Source organism: Drosophila ananassae, chromosome 2R, assembly GCF_017639315.1.
Source record: "Drosophila ananassae strain 14024-0371.13 chromosome 2R, ASM1763931v2, whole genome shotgun sequence".
NCBI lineage: Eukaryota > Metazoa > Arthropoda > Insecta > Diptera > Drosophilidae > Drosophila > Drosophila ananassae.
In genome coordinates, this window is record NC_057928.1 from 22,665,711 (window position 1) to 22,690,319 (window position 24,609).

Sequence of the window (24,609 nt, forward strand, 5' to 3'; positions counted from 1 at the left end):
TAAGAGTTGAAGTTGGAGTTGAATTAGAAGAAGAGGTCTCTGATCTCTAGAGGGCCTCATAATAAGTAGCTGGTTGAAATCAATTCTTATCTATGGGATGGGTCAATAAAAACCAGCTATAAATAGCCATTAAGAGCCAATACTCAATGGGGTGTGAATGGCATTGCTATCGAGTATTGGGAGTTATGGGATTTCCCCTCAGCAACAGGTTTGGGAGCTTTCTAATTTGAAGATTTTTTCGAATTTATGGATCATTTATTAAAAGATTAGTTGCCAATTACTAATTTTTGTATAATTTCTTAGGACTCTGGCCAGGATATCACCAGTCGCGTGTTCCAGGGCTGCGGCAGACCCAAACTGAAGAAGATGAAGCGTTCCATCAGCCCCAAACTGCAAGGAGTCCAAGTGTTGAACGCCCAGAGTCCTGTCGAGGCGGACACCCTGGACATCGATGCCACTCTTGACGAGGCGATTGTCCTGCGAGAGCGTCGAGCAGCTGAGCCAGGATCCCAGGACGCCTCCGGGCAGCAATCCCAGGAGCAGGGTGTGGGCAAAGGCGGCAATGGAGGTGGGGGCAACGGAGGCGGCGGCGGTGGCAACAGCCGGCGGCAGCAACAACGACGCAAGCAGCAGCAGCAGAGACGCAAGCAGCAGAGTAATCGAAACGACAACGACGACGACGAGAACGAGAGTGGCGGCGGAGGACGTGAACCGATTCTGGACAGGATTGTGCGGGACATACGCCAGCGGGTGAAGGACTACAAGAAGTTCTGGTCGAACCTACCGCACAGCGTTTGCAGCAACGAGGACATAGCCTCCAGCTCCGATGTGGACGGCATGTGCTGGAATGGCCACACCATCGACAGGTGGGTTTACCATCCCCCCAACTGTGTTCTGATTCATAATTTGACCTTTTTTCTTGACTCCTCAGGTACATGCACGCCATTACTACTGAACACGGCTCCAATCCGGAGTTCAATGGCAATCCTGCCAGCACCAAGCAAACCGCCCAAATGTCCTCGCAACTGTTCCACCTGAAGAACGCCATCAATCACCTGCGCAACGCCTACAATGGCCAGGATGTGGAGTGGAGTGAGCAGGGTGAGTTTCTAATTTCTAGCCAATTCTGTCAACAAAAAATATAATATTTTCTGTGTTTCCCTAAACAGAAGAACCATATATGGGCAGTGGAGCTGGCTCTGGATCCGGGTCAGAAGATGACGAGGACGACGACGAGGGCTCCGGCCTGGGACCCTTCGAGCCAAGCCGCAAACCGGATGTAGACCGCCCGTCGGTGAACGGAAACAACAACAACGATGACGACGAGGACGATGACGATGAGGACGGTGCCCGACGAGGTCAGGTGCCCACATACACATCACGTCCGGCCATCGGCGGAACGGACGACAAGGATCCGCTGATTCATACCACGCACTTCGACCAGGATCACAACAGGGTCGAAGAGGACCATCGCCAGGGCGGCGGCGGCGACGAGGATTCGGATGGCGGCCATGGCGATTCGCAGGAGAACGGCGACGACGACGATGGCAATCGGTCATCCAATGCTCCGGAGAAGATGACGCTGCGTCGCGCTCTGGTTGTCTATCTACTGCCGCTGTATATGGCGTGGTTCGGCGGCGCCTGCGCCGATTTGCTGTGATTACTCAATGTGCGAAATGCAGTCAGCCCATCTGCATCCCCTACACCTCTCAGTCATTCATCCGTGAAGCAAAATGTTATTAGCAGAACTAAACGTACACACAACACACACAACCTTTATATACGAAATGCGAGTCCAAAATTTTATAAAAACTTTTGATGAAAGCAATCAAAACGCAATCAAGTATGTAATCGGCAATTGGCCTACTCTAGATGCCTAAAGAATCAAGATGTATTTATTCAAATTGGTATTAGACACATCTAGCAAAAAGTGATTACCAACCAATGTTTAAATCACAATCTTGAGTGTTCTAAGGGATCTGAAGGAAGGACATTGCCTGATTATGGTAGAAGAAGAATTTAGAGGAGAGAGAATACGTAACGAGCCCATTTTAGTTTAGTAAGACCCCGCGACGAACCCTGTACCCCTCGAACTCTAAGTCTAAGTGAGAAATTGTAACTTCTAAGCGAAATGAGGAGCGTGTGAATGAATGATCGAATGAATGAATGCGATTGAGTGCCAGTGAGAGTGAGTGTTTGAGCGAGTGTGAGTGTGAGTGTGTGCGGAGTGCCTGTTCAATGTGATCGTTTAGCAAAAATTAAATGTAAACACTTTAGCCCCTAGAGACCTAAGCGAAAAACACACGACCTACACATATACATATTTAATTTGTATTATATACTTATATTTATGCCATCGAGCATACGTAACAAAAAAAAGCGAAATCAATTAGACCGAACAAGAGCAGCAATAACTAATTTCTAACTTTAGTCTAACTGATAAATCTGATTAAAATGTAACGCTGAACTCTAATTTACGTTAACAAGGCCATAGAAAAGCGTCCGAGCCACGACTTTTGTATTTGTATCTTTCGTAGACAGCCCTGACTTTCGCCAGCCATTAAACGCATTTCAAACTAAACACACACACACTGAATAAACCTAGATATTTATATTTATTTTTGATTTTTTATCAGTTTTTATATATATGTATTAAAAAAAATGAAAAAGAAAAATACAAAAAATAACAAAGAGAAAAATTTGTATGTTCAATTGTTCTTAGGGGAGTTACTAGCAACACTTTCATTGTAAAACAGAAAATATATTTATTTCGGGCATAGTTTTTATGTCAAAAAATAAACAAAATAACTTTGTAATTTCAAATAATGGCGCGCAGTGCTGCCAGATCACATAAAAATAACAAGCCATAGATGGAGCTGTCGCTATTTAGAGCGCCATCTGGCTAAGAAGTTTTTAAGGTTTACCAGAGAAGTAAAACAAATTTTGTAGCAGTTTTTCAAATAATTGATAACGATATAGTGTTGAGTAGCCAGAGCTTTCTTAATTTATATTGGTTATAACAGAGAATTTTTATGGGCATAAACTACAAACAAAAACAAGTATATATTAGTCGTCCATATGATTCAACTCGACCACATTTTTAGTGTCCACATCCTTAGTGTCCAAATCCTTAGTGTCCACATCCTTAGTGTCATCTAGTGTCTTCAGTGTTTCAGTGCTCTCAACTAAATCATCTTCAAGTTCAAAATCGCTGCCTTCGATGGACCATGCTCCGGAATCAGCCTCAGGATCTTGTAAATGGGGATCGATACTATCTCTCAACTCCACCAGGTTGCTCTCCAGGACATTGACACGAGCCAGGAGCGCCGCCAGGCGCTCGTCGATCGCTTGGAAGCTTTCGTCATCCAGCCCATTGCCCTCCTGGACAGGCTTCTTCTTCTCCAACGCAGTCCCACCAGACTTTCCAGTCGACTTGGAATTCTTCTCCATAGTAAAAATTATTCGTTAAAAAATATTTTTAATAGGAGACGAACTTTTTCAGTTAGATGTATACTCTAGTACTGTCCGAGAATCACTGAAAGGGTAAACGTTAGGAACTTCGTCTACTTGGTTTCAATAAACGAATGTGTCAGTTTGTAAAAAGCAAGGCCTTCTTGAAATTGTGGTTTCTCTTAAAGCTAAAATTTTTTGTGCAGTGGATCAGGTTCAGGATCCGATCCGAGGGTTCCCTTGGCCTGGATATTTACATTGTATAAAAAGAAAATTTACTTATGATTTGGTGTATATTTTTTATTTTAAAAAAGGAACCAAACCAATTTGTAATTTTAATTTGTGCTGCTGGTTCGTAAAAAAGCAAGCCATAGATGGCGCTGTGGCTGATTAGAGCGCCATCTGGATAAGAAGCTTGTAAGTCATCACCAGACAACTGAAAACTGACAGTTTTTAGGTAATTGATAACGATATATTTCTGTTTGGATAGAATTTCCTTAATGTATATGATTTATATTTATAACCCGAAAATTTTTTATTATTTCAACAAACAAGAAAATATATATTAATTCTTCTTATTCAATTCATTAACACTATTGATGCCTTGAGTCTTTGGGGAAACTCCAAATTCGCTTCCATCATCAGTCGATGCACCAGAATCAGTTTCAGGATAGAATTTTGCTGCAAAATGGTTTTGCGACTCGGCCAGTTCGTTCTCCATTTCAATAACTTTGGCCAACAGCTCCATGAACTTGTTGATTTTATTGATGTTTTGGGCTAGTTGCCCAGGATTCGGATGCTGAACAGCAGACCCGTCAGACTTTCCAGGTGATTTTGACTTCGCCATGATATAAATTTATGAGTTTAAAAAATATATATATTAGAAGAAGAAATGTCTTGGTTAGATGTTTGCTCTAATACCGTCTGAGAATCAGTGAAAGGTTCAACATTAGGAACTTTGTCTACTTGGTTTAAAAAAATAAAGTTTCAGTTTGAAAAAAAGCAATGCCTTCTGAAAAATTTAATTTTTTCTAATCATATAGGGTCATAAATAGGAAAATGAAATTAAGAATTTCAACTATAAAAGCTTTCCTGCTAATTAAGAAAAGGCGTATGCTGCTGATTATCGGTTTGCAATCTCATGATTTCATATTTTAATGAATCATACATTTGCTGCCATAAATGCTGCCAAAATTTTGGTTTTCCATATTTGCTGTGGCCCCATTGACAGGCCTCAAGGAGCATCAAGATATTTAAAAATATTTTTAAACATTATTTATTTTTATCAAGAAGGAAGAGAAAATTTCGGGCGGAGCCGAACCATTAACACCCTCGCAAGGGGATGATGGCCATTGGTCATTTTGGGACACATTTTACAAAATATCTTGTCTAATTTTTTAGCCATTTTTCAACCGATTTTGAAACGAAATACCATTTATGAATCAGAGTTCCATTCCCCTTCAAACTGCATCAAAAGATCGAAAAAATAAAACAATCCAAATTGGGCCTATCTTTTGTCAAAATCATGATGTTACCCCTTTGAAAAATTTCGAAAAATGGGTCAAAATTTGTATTCGCAGGTTTTTATTAAAAATGAATGCTGGAAGTTCTAATAACGAGAAGGTATAACCGATTTTACAATCTGCCAAGTAAAGGCAAAGTTATACACATTTTACCATAAAAAAATGCCAAAATTGGTAGAATGTTTATGATTCTTTTATTTTGGCCAAAATCGTAACTTTTAAATCACTTTCTAATTTATATCTTAAGAATTTCTCAGCCTATCAGAAATTGCAATATCATTTATGAATTGGAATTCTAGTCCGCTTCAATCAGCATCAAAAGATGAAAAAAATAATATAGTAAAATTTTCGACCAAATTATGGTCAAAATCATGATGTTACCCCTTTGAAATTTTTTTTTTTTAAATGAGTCAAAACTAATTGTTGGCTAGGTTTTGTTTTGAAATGATATTTCTCGAAGAGCAAAGGTCGGGAGGTATGACTTTCGCCGATCTTCTAAGTATTAGCCAAATTATGAAAAATTATTTGAAACTAATCAAGTAGGAAATCCACTATGTCCACAATTACAATACCTTCAGAAAGGGTATACAAACCTATGAATCGGTCATCTTGTAGTGATGATTTTCTTTTAATTTACCAAAAAAGAAAATTCATTCATTGCGGGCTGCTGGGCCAGCCAGGTGAGTTTTGGGGGGAGCGTGAAAACTCCGAGATGGCGTTGAGACAAAAGCAAAACAATCTGAAGATCTGAGATCTGAGATCTCAGACGACGCTCCATCCATCCGTTGGCGTTGGATTCTCTCAGTATAGAGAGGTGTACCTTATATACAATATTATCAGACGTCTGGGTGCGGGGAGCTTGTGGCGGCTTTTTCAGTGAGCGTACGAGCGGCGAACGGTAAACAACTGCTGCGGGAAAAGTAATCGGCCGAAAAGAAAATTTCGAAACGTCAACCTGGAGTGTTTGTGTTTGCACACGAAAATGTATCTATGAGATGTGCGAATCTTGGTCCAATGCAAATATATTCAAATTTGAGTAATTACGCAAGGCGGCGGGGCAGAGGCACGTGAGTTCGGGCCGGTCGCGCGATGGAATGAAAAGTGGGCGAAGCGAAAGTGAAAATTGAAGTTGTTGCAAATTGGTGGATACATTTTCTTTGATTACCCCTGATGACTAACCAATAAGTGTTTGTTCAAGACGAACAGATAAGATATAGATATAATCAGCAATCTTTCAGTTAGCTGTTTCTTTTTCAACAGAGTTCCGAGTAAGTTCCATTAGGGCCATCATTTAAATGAAATAAACAAACATTCGCATTGATCCATAAATTTTTGGATGCTTTCATTCTCTATTGGCCAAGTTAACCGTTTGACTTTTAAGCCCGTTCTCCCAAGCGCCGAGACGAGCATCTTTTATTTGCCCCTCTTGTGTTTACAGCTGTTCGATGGAAACCAGTTTGTTGCCCATCGCCTACTAGGTTAGCTAGAGTTTCTAACGATATGTATTTGCTTTTTGGGCCGCATAAAACCACTGAAAGTCTTGAGCTTGCCTCTTGCCCCCGCCGGAGTGGATGGAGCTTGGCTTCTACCTGCAACACAGTTACCAACCGTTGAAGGTTGGCCTGCCTCGAGTACATTGTCTCTGTCATAATGGATTTCGTTGTGGCTCGTTACTCGCGCAGCAATTTATAGAAAACCGGCGAACAGTTGTCAGCTGCAGGCAAACAAAAGTTATTTTAGGTAAAAATAAAGCTTTTATAAAATAAATAAAAATATAAAAGAGATGCAAAAAATTCGCCACGATGCGAATTTACTTCTTAGCAGAACAAGGTTTCGATCCTCGGACCTCTGGGTTATGGGCCCAGCACGCTTCCACTGCGCCACTCTGCTTGTTGGTAACATTGTGTCAAAAGACCTATACAAGCCAGAGCAGTTAGCAAGCAGTTCACAACAAGCAGTTTTTCGTTGCTTATCTATTTTTCTTTACTAATCAAAAGCAAAATCGTTTCATAAAATTCATTTTAAAACTCAATTTAGTATTGTTTGTTATATCATATTCATTATTATTTCTTAACATAGTGTTAAATGCTCTGTGAATAACAGCAACAGATATGTAAAGCACTTTAGACAACTGTAAATCAACAAGCAGAGTGGCGCAGTGGAAGCGTGCTGGGCCCATAACCCAGAGGTCCGAGGATCGAAACCTTGTTCTGCTAGAATTGTAAATTCGCCTGTGCGAGTTTTTTTGCTTAATTATTATATATTTTTTTTATAATTTTAACTTATCTAAAAACAAATAAAAACCAGCACGTCTTGGGATATCTAAAACTACGACATTGTTTAACTTTATTCAGTTGGTTCGTATAAAAATATAAGATATGATCTAGACTACTAAGGGAATACACTATAACTAAGGCGAAGATTCGTCGCTCGCGAAACTCAGTAGTCCTCATCGCAGAAGCACCCATCCCGCGAGTTCTCCACAATCCAGTCCAGGTATTTAGTCACCCTGGTGTAGACACCGGGATAGTTGGGCCTGGCGCAGCCATTGCCCCACGAAACGATGCCAATCTGTTCGAAGCGCTTGTCATCCGGCCGGAGACGGACCAGCGGACCGCCGGAGTCACCCTGGCAACTGTCACGCCCACCCACTCCCGGATAGCCCGAGCACATCATGTTCTTGGTGATCATCTTCTGGGTGTAGTTCGTCTGGGCGACGCACTCCTCGTTGTCCAGGACGGGCACCTCCACCTCCTGCAGCAGGCACGAGGGCTTGCCATCCTCCTTGAGCGTTCCCCAGCCGGTAGCTATGGCCTTGGTGCCCACGAACAGATCCTGGCGCTGCTCCTGACGCGGCAGACAGATGGGCCGGATGAAGCTGGTGATGGGCACCCGATCGTTCAGACGCAGCAGGGCTATATCATTATCGAAGTTGGAGAAGCTGAACTTTTGGCTAAAGGCGCGGAGCACGAACCGGGTCTCCGGGCGCTCCTTGTCGTTGCAGCGGTCGTGCTCCCCGAAGGTCACCTTGATCATGAACCACATGAACCCCTTGACGCAGTGGGCCGCCGTCAGCACGTAGCGGTCGTTGATCAGCGTTCCGCCGCAGTAGAACCTATTGAAGTAGCTCAGGCGCGCCATCCAGGGGTACTCGCTGACCCCAGTAGTGGTTCCACCCACAATTCGGGACTCGTCGTTTCGCTCGCCGCACCTGTCGGGGATGAAGGAGGTTTTAGTTATCTGTATAAATATTAATATAATATATTTTATGGAAATAATTTTTGTATAAATTATTCTTGACTATAAAATATAGAAAACACTCTCCGGAAATGGTCGAAATTCCCTGCCCAGACTAATAAAACCGGCCATAAAACCAAATGACTAGCATTTCTTAGAAAATAAAAACATTCCCCAGACTTTCTAAGAAATTATAGTCCCAAGCATAAATTTAAAATAAATCCATTTATTAAAACTAATAAAAAGTACCCCATTTACTTAACAAAACCATAAATATATAATATAAACATTAATTATGTCGCCAGAGGTAAAAAATATGGGCTGGGTCAAGGGTGACCCGCCAAAGTCGGCAATCCATCTTAATCTGTCTCTGAATCGGAAAGTTCAGAGTTCAGCAACCCCGCCGGCATCAGCATAAAGAAAGTGTCAAATTGCTTTATGGCCGTGCTTTAAAACAAATGAGCGATTTCTGCAGATTTTATGGTTGTCATCCTCAGACTTGAATGTGTTACATTAAACAGGTTTTTAATTACCCGTGTAAAAAAGCGCTTGCCACCAAAATAAGAATCGTCCAAGAGTCCAACAAGTAAGAAAGGAAGCGTAACAAGTTATTTTCTTTCTGAATTTTTTTTATTTTTTGTGTTTTGGCCACATAATCAATCGATCCAGCCGCAACAAGTATTTGGGATTCAGATTTTGTGTGTGTTTAATCGTGTCATTGCCCCAAAATGGTGGCCAGGCCGGTCGAGAGGCGTCCCGAAACAAAGAAGCAAATGTGCGACGTCGACCCACTTAGAGGAGACGACGGCCAACAGAGCCGGCTTGGCTAAAAACACAAAAAAAAAATACATAAAAGAACCCCGGAGTGGACGGCATTCCCCTGTCACCCCCGCAGACATTAATATGACATGACGCATTGGAGCTTACGCCTTTAAAAGTATCTGCTATACGCACTCGTATCTATATCTGAGAATACACACACGTTCTCGAAAGCCAAACAGAGACTGTTATCAAATCGTATGCAAATAAGTTTCTTTTCTTCTTTCAAATGCAAAAAAAAAGTAAAAATTATATATAGAAATAAAACGGGTTTATGGGCCTTGATTAACAAATAAAAGAATGGTGGGCTTTGGATCAGAGCTTTATGGTTAGTTTTGATTCATGTTGGGGATTTTTAGAGCTTGAAGACGATCTCAAGATTTATCTCAGTGAGAGGGAAGAATTAATTAAATCGCAAGCGAAGAATTGCAATTCAGTTTTCAATTGTTAGAACTCCCTGAAGAATGGAATCTTCCTTTTGAGTTCCATAGGGTAAAGCCCCAGGGTATTTGGTTATGCCGAAAGTGCCAAAGTGCCAAAGTACCAAAGTGCCTGGAGCCAAAGTTGAATTCCCAATTGGTAATGCAATTTGTTTAATGGCCACACAAGAATGCATTCCGAATGCGATTCTTCAGAGAGAACAAGGCAGTGGGGTCACGCCGAGAATTGGCATTGCAGAAACGGGTAAAAGATGGCCAAAGGAATCTTTTGGGACAAGAAAAAATGTGCCAAAGGCCTCCGAAGGCGTTCCCTTAGCTGCTTAAACAGGAATTTATGGTAGTAGTTTATTTTTTAACTTTTAAGTTCTTCGTGCTATTAATAGAAGTATTAAAAAAAAGCCTTCTAGCTAAGTTAAAATTCCTTAGCGGAAATGAAAAATTAACTATCCAATCAATTAATTTGGAGGTGCTGTTCCCACACTGGCTATAGTATCTCTTGGCAGGAATATCGGGACTGTTGCGTGATCTCCTAGCAGGCCACTAAAATCTATCTGTTACTTTAACTGTTTGTGCCATTTGTATGCCGTGACAATGACAAGCCAGAGTTGTTTATCACTCTTCCCCAGTCCCCCAGTGCCTTCCCCCATGGCCCGCCATCTAACTGGAAGTTGTCATCATGGCCATGACAGCTTTTGTATCTGCAGCGTGCATGCGTGTGTAGCTTGTGTATCTTTGTATCTTCGGGAAGCGAACTCACCTGCAGGAACATGTCGGCGATGTTTGGTTCTGAGCTGCCGGCGAATTATTGCGATTGAAGGCACCGAACCAATTCTTGATCGGATTCTGCCGGAGTACTGGTACTGGTTTATGGCCATTGCCATCCGATGGGGAAGTTGACGGCGCGGAGTTGACGGCTCCGATTTTCAGCTTCTTTGGCTGATGATGGGCTGCACCCAAGGCCTGATATTTCCCCGGTATTGAGGATAAAGATGATGTTGTCGTTGATGGTGGTTCTCCTCCTCCAGCTGCTCCTCCTCCTCCCACGGTTGCTGCTGATGCCAGGCAGGAAGCCATGGCCAGAATGAGTGGCCAGTGACGTAAGTGGAGCATCATCTTCTTTTAGCTTTTAGCCTTGTAGCTGCTGGTTATGCAATTCAATGCATGTAAGCTTAATGAGCCTTTTGGATACCCGACTAGAGGTTCCGTTAACGGAATATATTTTCGATTCTCGTTCAGCTTGTTCTTCGGATGGAGTTTCGACTGAATCTCAACTGAACTCAACCGCGCGCCAGCCCCACCACTTGTTAATTATGTAAATCAAACACAGTTTCTTTCTTTGTGGCTTATTGTTGTTGCACTAATTGAACCATTTCACATGACTGCAAACTGTCAACAAGTCGCGCCCTAATCCCAGCAAAATTTCTCGATCCGTTTGTTTGTTTGCTTCACATTCGGATTCAGATTCAGATTCAGATACAGATTCCGATTCAGATTCAGATGCGATCCAATTCGAATTCAAGTTGTTAGTTTACTTTTTGTTCGCACAAAACCACCGCACACGCGAAAGTCTGCAAGCCGACTGATACCAGGCCCTGGCTCTGAAGAGCGACTAAGCCATTTCCATTTCCATTTCCAAGCCCCCAAGTCCCCAGGTCCCAAGGCCCCCAAAACAGCGCTGTCGACGTCGACGTCGACGGAGGACGGTAACGGCTACGTTGGCGCCGCCGGTGGAGCAAAGAAAGTTGCGCATGCGCACGCCTGGCATGCGTTGACAGCGACGCTGGCAGAGCAGAACGCCGAGAACTGGCAGAGGCAGAACTTGCACTGATAAAAAATAAGGTTTTAAACTAATTTGGTATTAAATATAAAGGATATGTTCCTTGAGGAGTTCAATTTATGAGCTTATTGCTGAGCTAGCTTGATAGAGAACATTTTGGCCACCTTATTTTAGGTACATCTTTTTCTCACAGTGTTTAGAGTGGGCCAAGTCAGAATGTTGTGATCAGGCGGATTTTTGTTGGCTCCCCTGCGTTCCCAATATGCTAATGTGACAGTTTGCTTTGGCCATGGCTCTTAGTTGTTGTATTTATTTATTTTTTTTTTTTTTTTTGGTGTAGTGTGTGCGTTGGGAGTTCTTGATTCTTCCGTCGCCGACATCGTCTGTTTAACGTTTGTTTATTATGGTCGCAACGTCAATACACCGTAAAAACTTTAATCAATAGGTTATTGATTTTATAATCAGCTGCAGACAGACTGATTTATTTTTAACATCAATTCAGAGAGTATTATAGGAATTAATTATCCAATCTATAATAAGAGAAATGGAATTAGAGCTCCCTTTTTATAAACTTACAAAGATAAGCTCACAAGTCGTATTTCACACCTTGAAATATTTATTTTTTAAATATTACTAAGTACTGACTAATTCTTTTCTCTGTTAGTAAAATATTTTCTAATGGGTCGCAAACACTTACAAATGGGAAGTGGAAACAAGAGTTCACTCCCCAACCGGCCAACGCAAACATCCTTTACGATCGACAAATATACACCTAAAATACTATTTTGTGGGCAAGAGAGAGATTTAGGCGTTATATTATTACAAATCCGAATGATATGCAGCCATGTACTCCAGCCCACACACCTAAACCATAGACTTGTGGTATTTCACTTTAGTTTTTCATCAAATTCGCACCCTTTCATCTTTTCCGACGCCTTTTCACTTGGCCGGGAAGATAGTGGAAGGGAAAATGAACTTTTTTCTGCATTTTCATGTTCATTGGCCGCTGCTCCATGAATTAACAAAAAAAAGAAAATCGGATGATTTAAGTTTTTCCATCTATTTGTCCATTGCACAAAATTTAATTCAAATTATATTAAACATGTTTCAAACGAAAGATGACCCATTTTACATAAACGCAAATTCATTAAAAGTGTCGCATATCAAATCAGTTTATTATGTGACTTTGTAATGCACCGATAGCTGCTCACTTTCCATTCGGAATATGATTCATTTAATTGTCATTAAATCGAATAATGCCTGCTGGCAGATGGCAAAATGAATGAGATATGTAAACTGCGAATTTAAATTAACCAAAGTGAAAAGGATACATGGCATGACACAAAAAGGGCATCTGTTTTATAGAGTGCATGTAAGTGACAGTTAAAAGTAATTGAATTTCATAAAAAAATATCCATTTAACAGCTCTTAGAACACTCCCTTTTCTACCAATTTTCATCATCTGAAAGTGCAATTTTCCTATTTTCCGCAGACAATCATTCAACTCCCATTACACGCTTATGCAAAGCTCAACAATCCATGCCGAAAAATAAAGAGAAAACTCCATTGGATGGGCAAATTCATTCGGGGTTCCTTATTAATTGAAAGCATGCAAATTTTCCCTTGTCTAATATTTTCAAAATCTGGCTGTTGCTTTCTTTCCAGACACTCGTAATTGTTAATTGGAGGGAAGCCAAGTGAGACACACGAGCACACTCGAGCGGCAGAGGGGTGAAAGGTTAGAAACCCAGGGGAGCAGAAAGCAAGCGATTCCCTGACATGCGAGCCAGCGTTTCGAATCCGAACCCGAATCCGTGACGACAATCATTGCATCATAAGATTATCAGACATTAGAGGAAGTAGCCAAGCAAGATGAGTGCTGCCGGCTGGCTGGACATGAATGCAGCGCTCCAGAGCCTGGACGAATCAGCTGCGGAGCCCAAGCCCAACTCCAGGCCCAGAGCCAAGCGCAGGAGCAGCTACGCCGGGCGTAGTGCCTCCACGACGGGGGTCCATGGTCGTGGCAGCATCGGCAGCGTGAGTGCAGGACTTTACAAAGCTTTTCGGGACAGATTCCTCAGCAGCGATGAGTCCGGGGACTATCGAAAGCTAAGGCAGAGGGATGCCGAGGCCGGAAGAGTGGGAGCCAATGCATCCAGCTCCACGGAAAGTTCCGGGGAGGAGGCGGACCTGCCCAGCAGCAGTAGCAGTGTGGAGGATCTCTTTGCAAAAGAAACGGAGCGACGCAAGTGGCAGCGCAAATCTTCGGAGCAGCGAAGAAGGGCAGCCAGAAGAAAGGTAAGTGCTTTCTTCTGAAATTTAAAAGTTAAGAAAGATTTTCGATTCACTTTCATGAATGATAAAGTGAAATATTTAGCCATTGAATTAGGTATTTTACGGCCCTTTCAATAGATCTTATCAACAACAGACGTACTTAAGCTAATTATGCTAGACATCTAGATTTATCTTTATTTTGCATACAATTTTATAAAAATTTCTTTCAAGCTTACAGCTTTCGGGTTTTTTCTTTTTGGAACAGTTTGCTGCTTTCCATTTTGATATCAAATCGACCGGAATTTTGGTATTCCCATCAGGTCTTACCATAAACTGCAGTTACGTGTGCGTGTTTTCGGCTTTATCGGACATTGATTTGCTACCGAAATTGGTTCAAACTCAGCACGAAGTGTCGCATGAAAATTTATAAATATTCCATTTTCCATATCATTTTATTTATTTGTATCAGAGTATTAGATAATTAAATTAATCGCTTGGGTGCGGTCGAACTGTGATGGGGAGTTATTTTATAACCACTTAATGAGGAGCCATTTCCAAATGGGGTTAGTGGACGCTATGCTCTGTTTCTACAATTTCCATTTTCACTTTCGTTAAGAGCTTAATTATTTAATTGTTCAAAATGAAGTGATTTAATTAGCTGATAGAAATATTGATTCGCTATTATTATTTTATTTTCAAAGGGGACCCTCCAGAAAATTTGATGAAAAATCTATTCCGCTAAAGGATCTGATGAGAATTGGCAAAGATATAGCCTTCGCTGGGGGCCATATAGTGGCTCCAGGCACTTTTCTTGATTTTCGAAGGGACCCTCCAGAAAATTTGATGAAAAATCTAAAAAATATTTTGTTTCCAGATTTTGATATAGATTGATGGGAAATCGATCTACAAATCGATTAAGGCATTCCGCTAAAGGATCGGATGAGAATTGGCAAAGATATAGCCTTCGCGGGGGGCCATATAGTGGCTCCAGGCACTTTTCTAGATTTTTGAAGGGGACCCTTCAGAAAATTTGATGAAAAACCTAAAAATATTTTGTTTCCAGATTTTGATACAGATTGATGGGGAATCGATTAAGGTATTATGCTGGAGAATCGGGTGATTTATGGCAAAGATGTACCTTTCGCAGTGAATCATATTGAAATTCATAGGCTTTCTTAAAAATTCCACGGTTTGCCTGGCTCTCTCTTTGAACAGCTGATGCGAAAGCTTTCATTTTGTTTACAAACAACCGGCAAAAGCTGCGTCTGCTGGCTCTCTCTTCTAATGCCTCTCTTTCTTGGCCATTTTGTACCCACTCATTTGTCTCTTGAGTGACATTTTAGCCAGACTTACCAATTGACTCAAAGTCTAAATCCGGTTTTTGGTCCAGTTTCAGCCTTTGGGGGATTTTGGCTTAATTTTGTTTGTGGTGTGTCCTTCTAGGATCAGTTATATTTTGTTTTTGGCTTGGTTGCGTTAGTGACCATTTCGTGGTCCAGTGAACTTTAAAGTCGCCAGCGTCTAAAGTTGCGCGCCTTTTTGGTTTGTTGGCATTGCTTATCCGCCGTGTATGCCCGTGTATGTGTGTTGGTTTGCATATCTGTGTGTGTGTGTGTGTGTGTGTGAGAGGGAGAGAAAACCAAAATAAAAGAGACAGCTACAGCGATGTTAGTTTTATTTTTATGCTCCTGGCTCGCTTGACTGCACATCTTGCTCATCCTGTTTTCCCCCATTTTGGCTTTGTGGCCATGTTCTTTTTGGACTAGAAATTATTTAGCTAGGCGCATTTATTTTAAACACAATCACGGAACAAAATAAATATATATTTTTCTCAATAATATATGCTAATAGTGTTTTTGTCTAAGTGCATTGGCAATTTTCAGACAAGCTTGCAAAAATAAAAAGAGCGAAAAAAATATATAAATAAATGACCAAAAAAATGGTGCGCCAGTGCGCCAGTGTGTCGCCTAAGGAAAAAAAAGAATGCAATCAGTAGACCCAGATCTATGGCGGGCCAGAGGAAACTTATGTTTAGGAATGGACTATCGATACATAGTTTATAAGTTATCCCATATTGTCATCTTTATATTTTCTATACCAACTAGCTTTACAATCCACAACATGTATGCACACACACACCTATCGTTAAGTTCCACAAATGTAAATTTTCTTAGTACCATTTAGACAGCGAAACTGACAAGAACATATTACTCTACAGTCCACTGCTCATTCGTCTTGCCGGTTGGGGATCATTGTTTGGTCCTTCGCATCCGGATTTGTTTTGTAGTTTTCTGTGCATTGGTTCTCATTTGTAATTGTTTCTCGGCATGGAGCAATTAAAAGCATTGACAAAAGGGCGCGCCAGACTCAAGGCCAATATCACACGGAGCTTGGCTTGGGCTGAGGACGCGCAACATTCGAACGCCACACGGGCAGAGGTGTCTTCGCGGCTGGAGCATCTCAACACAACATGGAAAGACTTCAATAGATTTGGTGATGAAATAGCTATGCTCGACGAAGTAGATGGCTATGTGGATCCGGAGCATGACAACATATTCTACGAGGAAAAATATCTAAGGGCGCATGCATTACTTTCGGCGATGGTAGGTACAAGACCTAGTCCATCAATTGGGAACAGTGAAAACGGCAGCGGCGTGCTGCAAAACAACGACGCAATAATAAGTTTGCTACAACAACAACAACAACTCTTCGAGCAGTTGGCGGCAAATCGAGCCACTGCAAACACGTCGAGACCTGAAGGAGGAGACGCCTACGCGGCGAATTCAGGTAGTGCTCAAATGGTAGGGGCATCAGCTCAAAGCGAATTGCCTAAAATTCAAATTAAACGGTTCGCTGGCAATTATTCAGAGTGGCCAGCTTTCAAAGACATATATGAGAGCACAATTCACAACAAGGCGAATTTGACAAATACGCACAAATTTCATCATTTGAAATCTCTTCTGATCGACGAAGCTGCAAATCTGGTACGACATTTGGCTATTACGGATTCAGCTTACAACACTGCGTGGGAGCGACTTAATGAAAGATATAATCGTCCACGGCATATCGTGAATTCACTATTGGAGCAGTTTATGAAGCTGCCAACAACAACAAGGTCGGATACAGCAACATTACGGAAGGTGTCAGACGGCGCCAATGAAATAGTGCGTGGTTTGGATGCCATAGAGGAAACAGGACGAGACTGTTGGATCATCTACTTGACGCTGGAGAAGCTGGATGCAGATACTCGACGCAGGTGGATCGAGCGCAGTGTGGAGACAGACTCACCCACACTGGAGGAATTCTTCAAATTTTTGGATGCACGTTGCGAGGAACTAGAACTCAGCAAGCGTGAAACAATCGGAGGCAAGACTACAGCCTCAATCGGTGACAAGACAAGGAAGGTCACACATTCGCTGGTTGTACTTGAAGGAAACAAGTGCAGCAAATGTCATTCTACAGAGCATCGTCTGTATGGATGCCAACAATTCTTGGATATGTCAGCAGGACAGAGGTTTTCGTTTGCCAAGGAAAACGCTCTATGTTACAATTGTCTGAATCCTGGTCATGGGGTCAGAAAATGCAAATCTACGTTCAAGTGCAGACAATGTAAAGGTCAGCATCACTCACTGTTGCACCTGCAACGCACGCAACAGGCTATTGGAACAATCTCTCAAACTGGTGAGGATCAGGAGGATCCTAGCGCACACATCTCAACGGTGACTACGAGTCACATCGCACAAGCAGAAGGTTCTGCAGCAATGGTATGTGCACAAGGCACTGCAAATTCACAACAATCAACTGGATGGAACAGGAGCACCTTGCCGACGGCCATGGTCAACGTTCGCAACGCAAAGGGAGATTTGGTTGCATGCCGACTCCTATTGGACACGGGTTCAGAACTGTCGTACATATCTGAACGCTGTATACAAACACTTGGTTTGGCTCGTACGCCATCACGCATACTGGTTACGGGAATTTCATCAACCAAAGCAGACACTACAAGGGGATGCAGCACTATAAGCATCCAATCCCGTATTTCGCAAGATCAGCTGGTAGTCCAGGCTCATGTGCTTGGAAAAATTACGTCATCATTGGAAAGGCAGGCCATCGACGCGTCTGCACTTCGAGTTTTCAACGATCTGCAATTGGCAGATTCGCAATTTAGCACGAATGCCCCAATTGACATTCTTTTGGGCAGCGAACACGTTTGGAGTGTTATAACTGGAAGAAAAATCTACGACGACAAAGGAAAGCTCATTGCTATATCATCAATTTTCGGATGGGTAATTACATCACTGCTTTCATCACGCGCATGCAGCGCTACGGCACTCACAACGACAATAGACATCGATGCTTATCTCAGAAGGTTCTGGGAGCTGGAGAGCATACAACGCAAGGCAGAAGTTCAACCTGAAGACGAGGAGGTGGAGAAACACTTTCTTGCAACACACACTCGAGACGAACAAGGCAAGTACATAGTGGAACTTCCGTTTAAAGTATCCGAAACACAATTCGCAGATACACTTCAAGGAGCGTTGCAGAGGTTCAAATCAGTTGAACGACGTTTAGCACAGAATCAACAATTACGTAACGACTACGTAAAGTTCATGAGGGAATACCAGGAGCTAGGACATATGCGAGAAATCTCACCGAGCGAAATTCCCAAGGGTAGGAATTTCTACTTGCCACATCATCCCGTATTGGGTCGGAAACTTAGAGTGGTTTTCGACGGCTCATATCAAGACGCCAAAGGCATGGCATTAAACGACACGCTCTCGATCGGACCGAGTATTCAGCGAGACCTATTTGCTGTGTGCTTGCGATTCCGTATGTACAAATACGTCTTTTCAGCGGACATAGTCAAGATGTTCCGTCAAATATGGGTGAGCGAAAAACATAGAGACTATCAAAGAATCGTATGGAGAGAGGATCCCTCAGACCCTATCAAGCACTTCCAACTATGCACGGTGACGTATGGAACATCATGCGCACCATTTTTAGCAGTCAGAGTGCTAGAGCAACTAGCTGCTGACCATAAGCACGAGTTTCCGAACGCAGCAAAAATCGTGTTGGAGGACTTCTATATCGACGACGTTCTCACTGGAGCAAATAGTGAGGATGAGCTGCTACGCAACAGGGACGAACTGGTCCAACTGATGTCCTGTGCTAACCTAGAGCTCGGGAAATGGGTATCGAATACCAAACGCATCAAATCGGAGGATAACACGGGTTCCTCACAATCACCAGTCAAAGTGCTAGGGCTGCATTGGCACCCTGGAGAGGACACATTGTCGTACAATGTAAACCTATCGAAAGACCCTCGCTGCACCAAGAGGCAAGTGTTGTCGGATGTCTCACGTATATTCGACCCTCTCGGTCTATTAGCACCAATCGTAGTTCAATTCAAAATACTATTTCAAAAACTCTGGCTGTTGAATTTGAATTGGGACGACGAACTACCGAGAAAACTAGCAAACAACTGGCTCAAATGGCGAGCTGATCTGGACAACCTTCACAAGCTCCAGATACCGCGCTTAGTTAAAAGCGACAAACAGAGAATCGAATTGCACGGATTTTCAGATGCATCCACCAAGGCGTACTCAGCGGTGGTATACAGCCGAGTGGTTAACGACGATGGAACCATTTCGGTCGCCATACTTGCTGCAAAAACCAGAGTGGCACCTTTGAAGCAGCAGTCTTTGCCGCGCCTGGAATTATGTGGCGCACTTCTATTGAGTCAACTTCTGCAATCCATAAAAGCTGGACTAATGAACAACGACGTAACGATCTACGCATGGAGTGATTCGACGATAGTCCTGTCATGGTTATCGTATTTACCAGCCCAACTCAAGACGTTTGTTGGGAACCGCACTTCAGAAATCCTCGAAACCATCCCGAAGCATGCATGGCGGCATGTAGACTCAAAATCGAACCCAGCGGATTGCGCATCCCGTGGCTTGGGAGTATCCGAGCTCATTGACTTCCAATTATGGTGGAAGGGTCCTTCATGGCTGAGGGACAAGGAACAATTCTTGGAAAGGTTGAACAATACTCATAACTGTACTTCTCTTTCAGACAAACGCATACAAGACGAAGTCAAAACTACCTGCCTAGCTGCGCAGACGAATGTCACGACGGACAACCCATGGGATAAGCTTCTCAATCGCAACTCATCTTGGCTGAAGCTTATACACACACTTGCTTACGTTTTGCGCTTCATTCATCGCATGAAGCACCCATCTTCGAACCAAATATCGAATTCTCTAACATTCGATGAGATCAAGGCAGCAAGGATTCGGTGGCTGTAACACGCTCAAGCTGGTTTTCAACAGGAGATCCAGTTACTACGCGCAAACAAGGCTCTAGGGAACCAATCTCAATTGGTCAAGATCTCACCAATCATCGACAAGGACAACCTGCTAAGAGTAGGTGGACGAATCCAACATTCGCAGTTGTCAGCAGAGGCGAAGCATCAGCAGCGTCCTAAGTGGACCACGACAACCCCTAACATTTCGATCGGCAGCGTTGCGCTCGTCAAGGAGTCCAACACACCACCAGCATTATGACATCTAGCGAAGGTGATCGACACTTTCCAAGGAAAGGACAATAAGGTTCGAGCAGTCCGGATCATCCGGCTCAAAACCCGGCCAATAACGAAAATTGCGAAACTACTCAGTTCAGAAACCGTGTTTCAGGGTGGCCCGGGATGTTTAGGAATGGACTATCGATACATAGTTTATAAGTTATCCCATATTGTCATCTTTATATTTTCTATACCAACTAGCTTTACAATCCACAACATGTATGCACACACACACCTATCGTTAAGTTCCACAAATGTAAATTTTCTTAGTACCAATTAGACAGCGAAACTGACAAGAACATATAACTCTACAGTCCACTGCTCATCGTCTTGCCGGTTGGGGATCAACTTAGTTGAAGCTTTCTCTTCTCCAAACTGGCCACCTTCTTCGCCGCTGTTGCCTAGCAACTGGGAATCGGTTACATAACTCAAACCAGTTACCCAGCGCCACCGCCAGGTGGGGCCCATCTGCACATGTGGCTCGATGATTTATGCACGCTACTTAATGCCTTCTTAATTACATTTTATGTTACAACCGAAAAATAATAATAATATCTTGCTGAAAAACAGCAGACAAGAAAGAAAAACGTTGGAGAGACCGCTGGAGGGGAGAACACGCACACAAATCACAATGTGGGGATGGTTTCGGGGCAGAAGGACACGTCCCAGCTGCCAACACAATGCGGAAAACGCTTTCACTTTTACCCTCGTTGCAGCTGCTGTCCCTCCTGCCCATCCTGCCCCTAGCATCCTGTCGCCACTGCTCGTGCCACCCATCCGGCATATGTGACTGAAACAAAAATCTATTTGGCAATGGCCTTGGGGTTTTGGGGCTAAAGAGGGGTCTGCACGGATACGGGATTTTAGCTGGGACTGGGACAGACGTTCTTGTGTATTCAGTCAACACAAATTTGCGTAGCCTTTTTTGTTTTTTGAGGAGAGCGGGGAAAAAGGAGGTTTTTTTGGTTTTTCGGAAGCTCCCTTTTCGACCCCCACCCATGTGCAGTTCATTGAAATGTGTGCGACAAGCGAAATACAATTACACCATGGATTCATGTTCATTGTCTGGATGCGTTATGTCAGGCAGGGGAGACCAGAGGGACTGGGCATTGCGTGATATGTCCTGGGGTGCATTCTGATGCGAACCGATATTGGAGTATCCTCCATGTTGCATTGCAGGCTGAAGGTGAAAGTTCAGCTACGTGATGTTTGGTTAGCTTTCAAGGGAACTGAATATATTGAAGGGATTTTGTCAGATTTATTTCAGATTATCAGCAGAGGATTTCAATTAATTATTCTTCATCCAATAAATCCAGAAATTTAAAAAGATTTTATGATGACAATAAAATATGTGGAGTAATAAATAATTTAAGGTTTCATAAATCATTTCTCAAAGATCAAAGATATAAAACAAGACACTTTATTTAATAAACTTATCTTAATGTAAACAAATCAAATAGTTTCCTGAAAGCTACGTTTTTGAAGTGAATAACGTCTGATTTCTATCTAGATAGCTTTTTTTTAATAAAACGAGAAAAAGTTGAGCCTGAGATATGGCCACGTTTATTTAAGCTGCAAATGACAAAGCCATGGCCTGTGGTGGGTTTAAGCCCTGGTTGGAGCTGTCAAGTGGTTGCCATTGAACCAGAACAAGAACCCAAAATCCTCTTTCAAGCGAGCTGGTAAAGGTTTTCTTCTTTTATTTTTTTTTTTGTACACTTTTTCCAACCGTCCGTGTTAAACAAATTAAACACGTAACCGGGACAAGAGCAGCACAAAACTGAGAATCCTTTTTGTCGAATGCCAAAACTGGGATCCCGCTGTGGTCCTGGCTATTGTAACTGAGCCAGCATCATGTTGTTAACTCGGCCACGTTTTCATGTTTCCCTGCCCCAGTACTACCCAGCTTTTGGCCATCGTTCTGACCCCTTTCACCCATCACCCCCTAGCCACTGGTGGCTAAAAGTCAAATTAGCGTTTCCCTTCACCACTTTCAGAGCGCGTGAAAAATGCAAATTTCAGTTCAGTTATGGTCTGGCATGGTCTGGTCTGTACATTTTTGTTTCGTTGTTCATAATTCGTGCTGGCCCTGACCAGGAGAGAAGGTCAAGCCTAGAACAATAATTACACAATTTATAATTCGCAAAACAATTGTTTCTGACAAGTGAAATATTTTTGTTCGAGCACAGTTTGGTTCTCGGGCGCAAAAGTTTTCCACTAAATGGGCAAGCGCCGAGGCAACCCAAGTTTTTAATTGAAATGCCTAAAGTGGGGCCCATAGTTTTCCGACCAGTTGAGAGTGAATTGTCGCCAAGGGCGGGTAAGTAATGTTGAATAGGGTAACTAGGCACCAGGATCCCTCAACCCTTCTCATTTATTTGGATGAAAAAAAGGGGCAGCTCTAGAATTTTCCAAACAGACTGTTTTTAGTAGCTAAGGTAACAAAATAAACAAGATTTCTAGTCTAGTAGATCGAAGGTTGCCTTGGAACTGGCTGTCAAGTTTGAAAAGTTCAGGTACCAGGTCTAGCCCCAAACTTTCATCATTCTATCACAACGAGCCGAGCTGTGAACACCATCAACTCCAGCAAAAGCCTAGAAATATTTGAAAATATTTAATCGGGTAAAAAAAATTAAAAGTTTTGGATAAAAGTACGAACTACGTAAAATTCAGTGACTTCTCCCCGCGTCGCATCTAAAATGTCCCTCTTCGACAATCCTGAGCAATTGAAAGCTCTTCAAAACCTCTTGAATCCCTGTCAAAGGAGGCGTGGCGGCGTCGATTGCAGTAGCAGCGAGGATGAGGACGAATCCATGGTGGTTCACAAACTGAGTAAGTGAATACGGAGCCCGAATGCTAGTAGTACCTGGGAGTAACTTAATTGACGAACTTAGACCCCGGTGGAATTGGCCCTCCCAAAACTGGGGCTGCTCCTGGCAAGACGAAAAACAAAAAGAAGGCCAATCCTTACGTCACGCCCTTGGTTGAGGAGGAAAAGAAGCAGCCAGAGACTCTGGAGCAATGGCAAGAGCAGCAGGAACGAGAAGATAATGATATCCTAGATGCGAGAAAAACGCCTGAATATACGATGACCTATCGTCAGGCAGTGGGAACCGAAGATGTTTTCCTGCAGGTACATATGCTTCTATGAGACATATCCTTTTCAGGCGTAACACTGTCGTCCTTTTAGATGGGTAATCGGACAGGATCTTCGGCCAGCTGCGAAGATCTTGTGCTAGAGATCTCTTTGCCGGGCGAGGAAATGTCGGCCGATAAAATGCAACTCGATCTGCAGGAAACTGAACTGGACCTGGGAACTTGTTTGTATCGCCTTCGCTTGCCCCTGCCTCATCCTGTGGACGTGGACCGGTGCAAGGCGAAATACGACAATGAGTTGAAGAAAATGCAACTTACACTCCGGCTAAAACGGGAGCTGGACTATGTTAATTTTTAATTACCAAAAACTACCCAAAATCGGTTTCACACAGCTCCGATTTTAGTTTTCTTTTTTTTATAATGTTGTCTTAATACTACGGAAGATAAGAGTACGAATTTTTACACTAAACTATATACTTACATATACACAATACACTAGCTAGATATTCTCATTCGATGGATTTTATTTGTCAAAATAGCCAGTAATGTAAAACTTTTATGGGAAAAAATGCAAAAAAAAATAAATATATTCAAAATTTCTAGTGAAATTTTATGGTTTTTTATTTGGGCAAGAAAGCAGTTCACCTACTACCTTAAGAACTTCCAATTATCCCTAAGCTGTCGTAATTTGATGACTCAACTGGATTAAAATGGACCCTCACCGCTGTTAACCGCAGATCCTAAGCAAATATTTAAACTCTAGAGAGCATTGCTGCCACATTTTCCAGCAATTCCAATTCAATTGCCAGCACTTTGGCCTGATTTTGCGAGCAAATTGCGCATACGCCGCATGGGCCGACCTTGTTTTGGGGTCAATTCCGAATTACGCTCAAACGAAGCATGAAGTATTCCTTGGGCGCCCAAGCAGCCTTTATTATGATGCTGTCAAAAATCACTTTGGCTAAATATTTGTCAATCCCAGACATACAAAAGTCAAATAAAAAATAAAAGAAAAAAAAATCGAAAACCAAAGGGAAAAGTTGAAAATCGAGATTTTTTTCAGTCTTTGCTCAGCCTAATAGACCATGTGGCCGGACGAGGACTTCAAGGGGAGGAATCATTTTTGTTGTAGGCTTCAGGGGCACACACAATTACTTCCCGCTGGGCTTGCGGCTGCGTTTTGCCTCATTTACTTCGACTGATGCTGGCACATTTCAATTTGTGCGCTCCGGGCAAGCTGGGTCCGGCCGAGACATGATAAAGTGTCATCCTGCTACCCAAAAAAAAATATGTATTTATATATAAAAAGTTAAAGTTCACAGAGGCATATAGCAAGAAGCCATAAAAAAACGACAAAAAGTCACAAGTTTTTGGGACAGAAGTGCGTGTCTCGCCTGGCGAACTAGT

At 42.6% G+C, this 24,609-nt stretch overlaps 4 protein-coding genes and 1 long non-coding RNA gene across 5 annotated transcripts in view; 3 read left to right on the forward strand and 2 right to left on the reverse strand.

Annotated features, from left to right (window-relative positions):
* LOC6507241 (glypican-4) overlaps positions 1–2,503 on the forward strand; it is a 34,313-nt gene extending 31,810 nt beyond the window's left edge. Inside the window, exons 6-8 of the mRNA XM_001956370.4 lie at positions 304–866; positions 932–1,101; positions 1,170–2,503. Of these exons, the coding sequence (XP_001956406.1) occupies positions 304–866; positions 932–1,101; positions 1,170–1,660 (1,224 nt within the window). The 3' untranslated portion in view covers positions 1,661–2,503. The remainder of the gene's footprint in view (positions 1–303; positions 867–931; positions 1,102–1,169) is intronic.
* Positions 2,504–3,966: 1,463 nt separating this feature from the next.
* On the reverse strand, positions 3,967–4,535 carry LOC123257097. The gene is made up of 2 exons (XR_006507032.1): positions 4,372–4,535; positions 3,967–4,288 (listed from the first exon to the last, which is right to left on the reverse strand). It is a non-coding gene; the product is annotated as an uncharacterized LOC123257097 (long non-coding RNA).
* A 1,304-nt stretch (positions 4,536–5,839) lies between these two features.
* LOC6507247 (venom dipeptidyl peptidase 4) overlaps positions 5,840–24,609 on the forward strand; it is a 71,238-nt gene continuing 52,468 nt past the window's right edge. Inside the window, exons 1-2 of the mRNA XM_014909630.3 lie at positions 5,840–6,241; positions 12,912–13,544. Of these exons, the coding sequence (XP_014765116.1) occupies positions 13,119–13,544 (426 nt within the window). The 5' untranslated portion in view covers positions 5,840–6,241; positions 12,912–13,118. The remainder of the gene's footprint in view (positions 6,242–12,911; positions 13,545–24,609) is intronic.
* LOC6507814 (trypsin-7) lies at positions 7,285–11,072 on the reverse strand. The gene is made up of 2 exons (XM_001956367.4): positions 10,227–11,072; positions 7,285–8,184 (listed from the first exon to the last, which is right to left on the reverse strand). Exons 1-2 carry the CDS (start codon positions 10,580–10,582, stop codon positions 7,413–7,415), a joined length of 1,128 nt encoding a protein of 375 aa, XP_001956403.1. The 5' UTR covers positions 10,583–11,072; the 3' UTR covers positions 7,285–7,412.
* Positions 22,203–23,810, forward strand: LOC6507244 (dynein axonemal assembly factor 6). Its single transcript, XM_001956365.4, has 3 exons — positions 22,203–22,938; positions 23,001–23,239; positions 23,297–23,810. Exons 1-3 carry the CDS (start codon positions 22,806–22,808, stop codon positions 23,558–23,560), a joined length of 636 nt encoding a protein of 211 aa, XP_001956401.1. The 5' UTR covers positions 22,203–22,805; the 3' UTR covers positions 23,561–23,810.

What these genes read in the sequence shown, in the direction of transcription:
- LOC6507244 (XM_001956365.4), top strand. Translation starts at nt 22,806, where the DNA reads ATGTCCCTCTTCGACAATCCTGAGCAATTGAAAGCTCTTCAAAACCTC. An exon ending in CATGGTGGTTCACAAACTGA is followed by an intron (nt 22,939 to 23,000) that starts GTAAGTGAATAC and finishes TGACGAACTTAG; the next exon opens with ACCCCGGTGGAATTGGCCCT. An exon ending in CCGAAGATGTTTTCCTGCAG is followed by an intron (nt 23,240 to 23,296) that starts GTACATATGCTT and finishes TCGTCCTTTTAG; the next exon opens with ATGGGTAATCGGACAGGATC.
- LOC6507814 (XM_001956367.4), bottom strand. Translation starts at nt 10,582, where the DNA reads ATGATGCTCCACTTACGTCACTGGCCACTCATTCTGGCCATGGCTTCC. An exon ending in TCGCCGACATGTTCCTGCAG is followed by an intron (nt 8,185 to 10,226) that starts GTGAGTTCGCTT and finishes CATCCCCGACAG; the next exon opens with GTGCGGCGAGCGAAACGACG.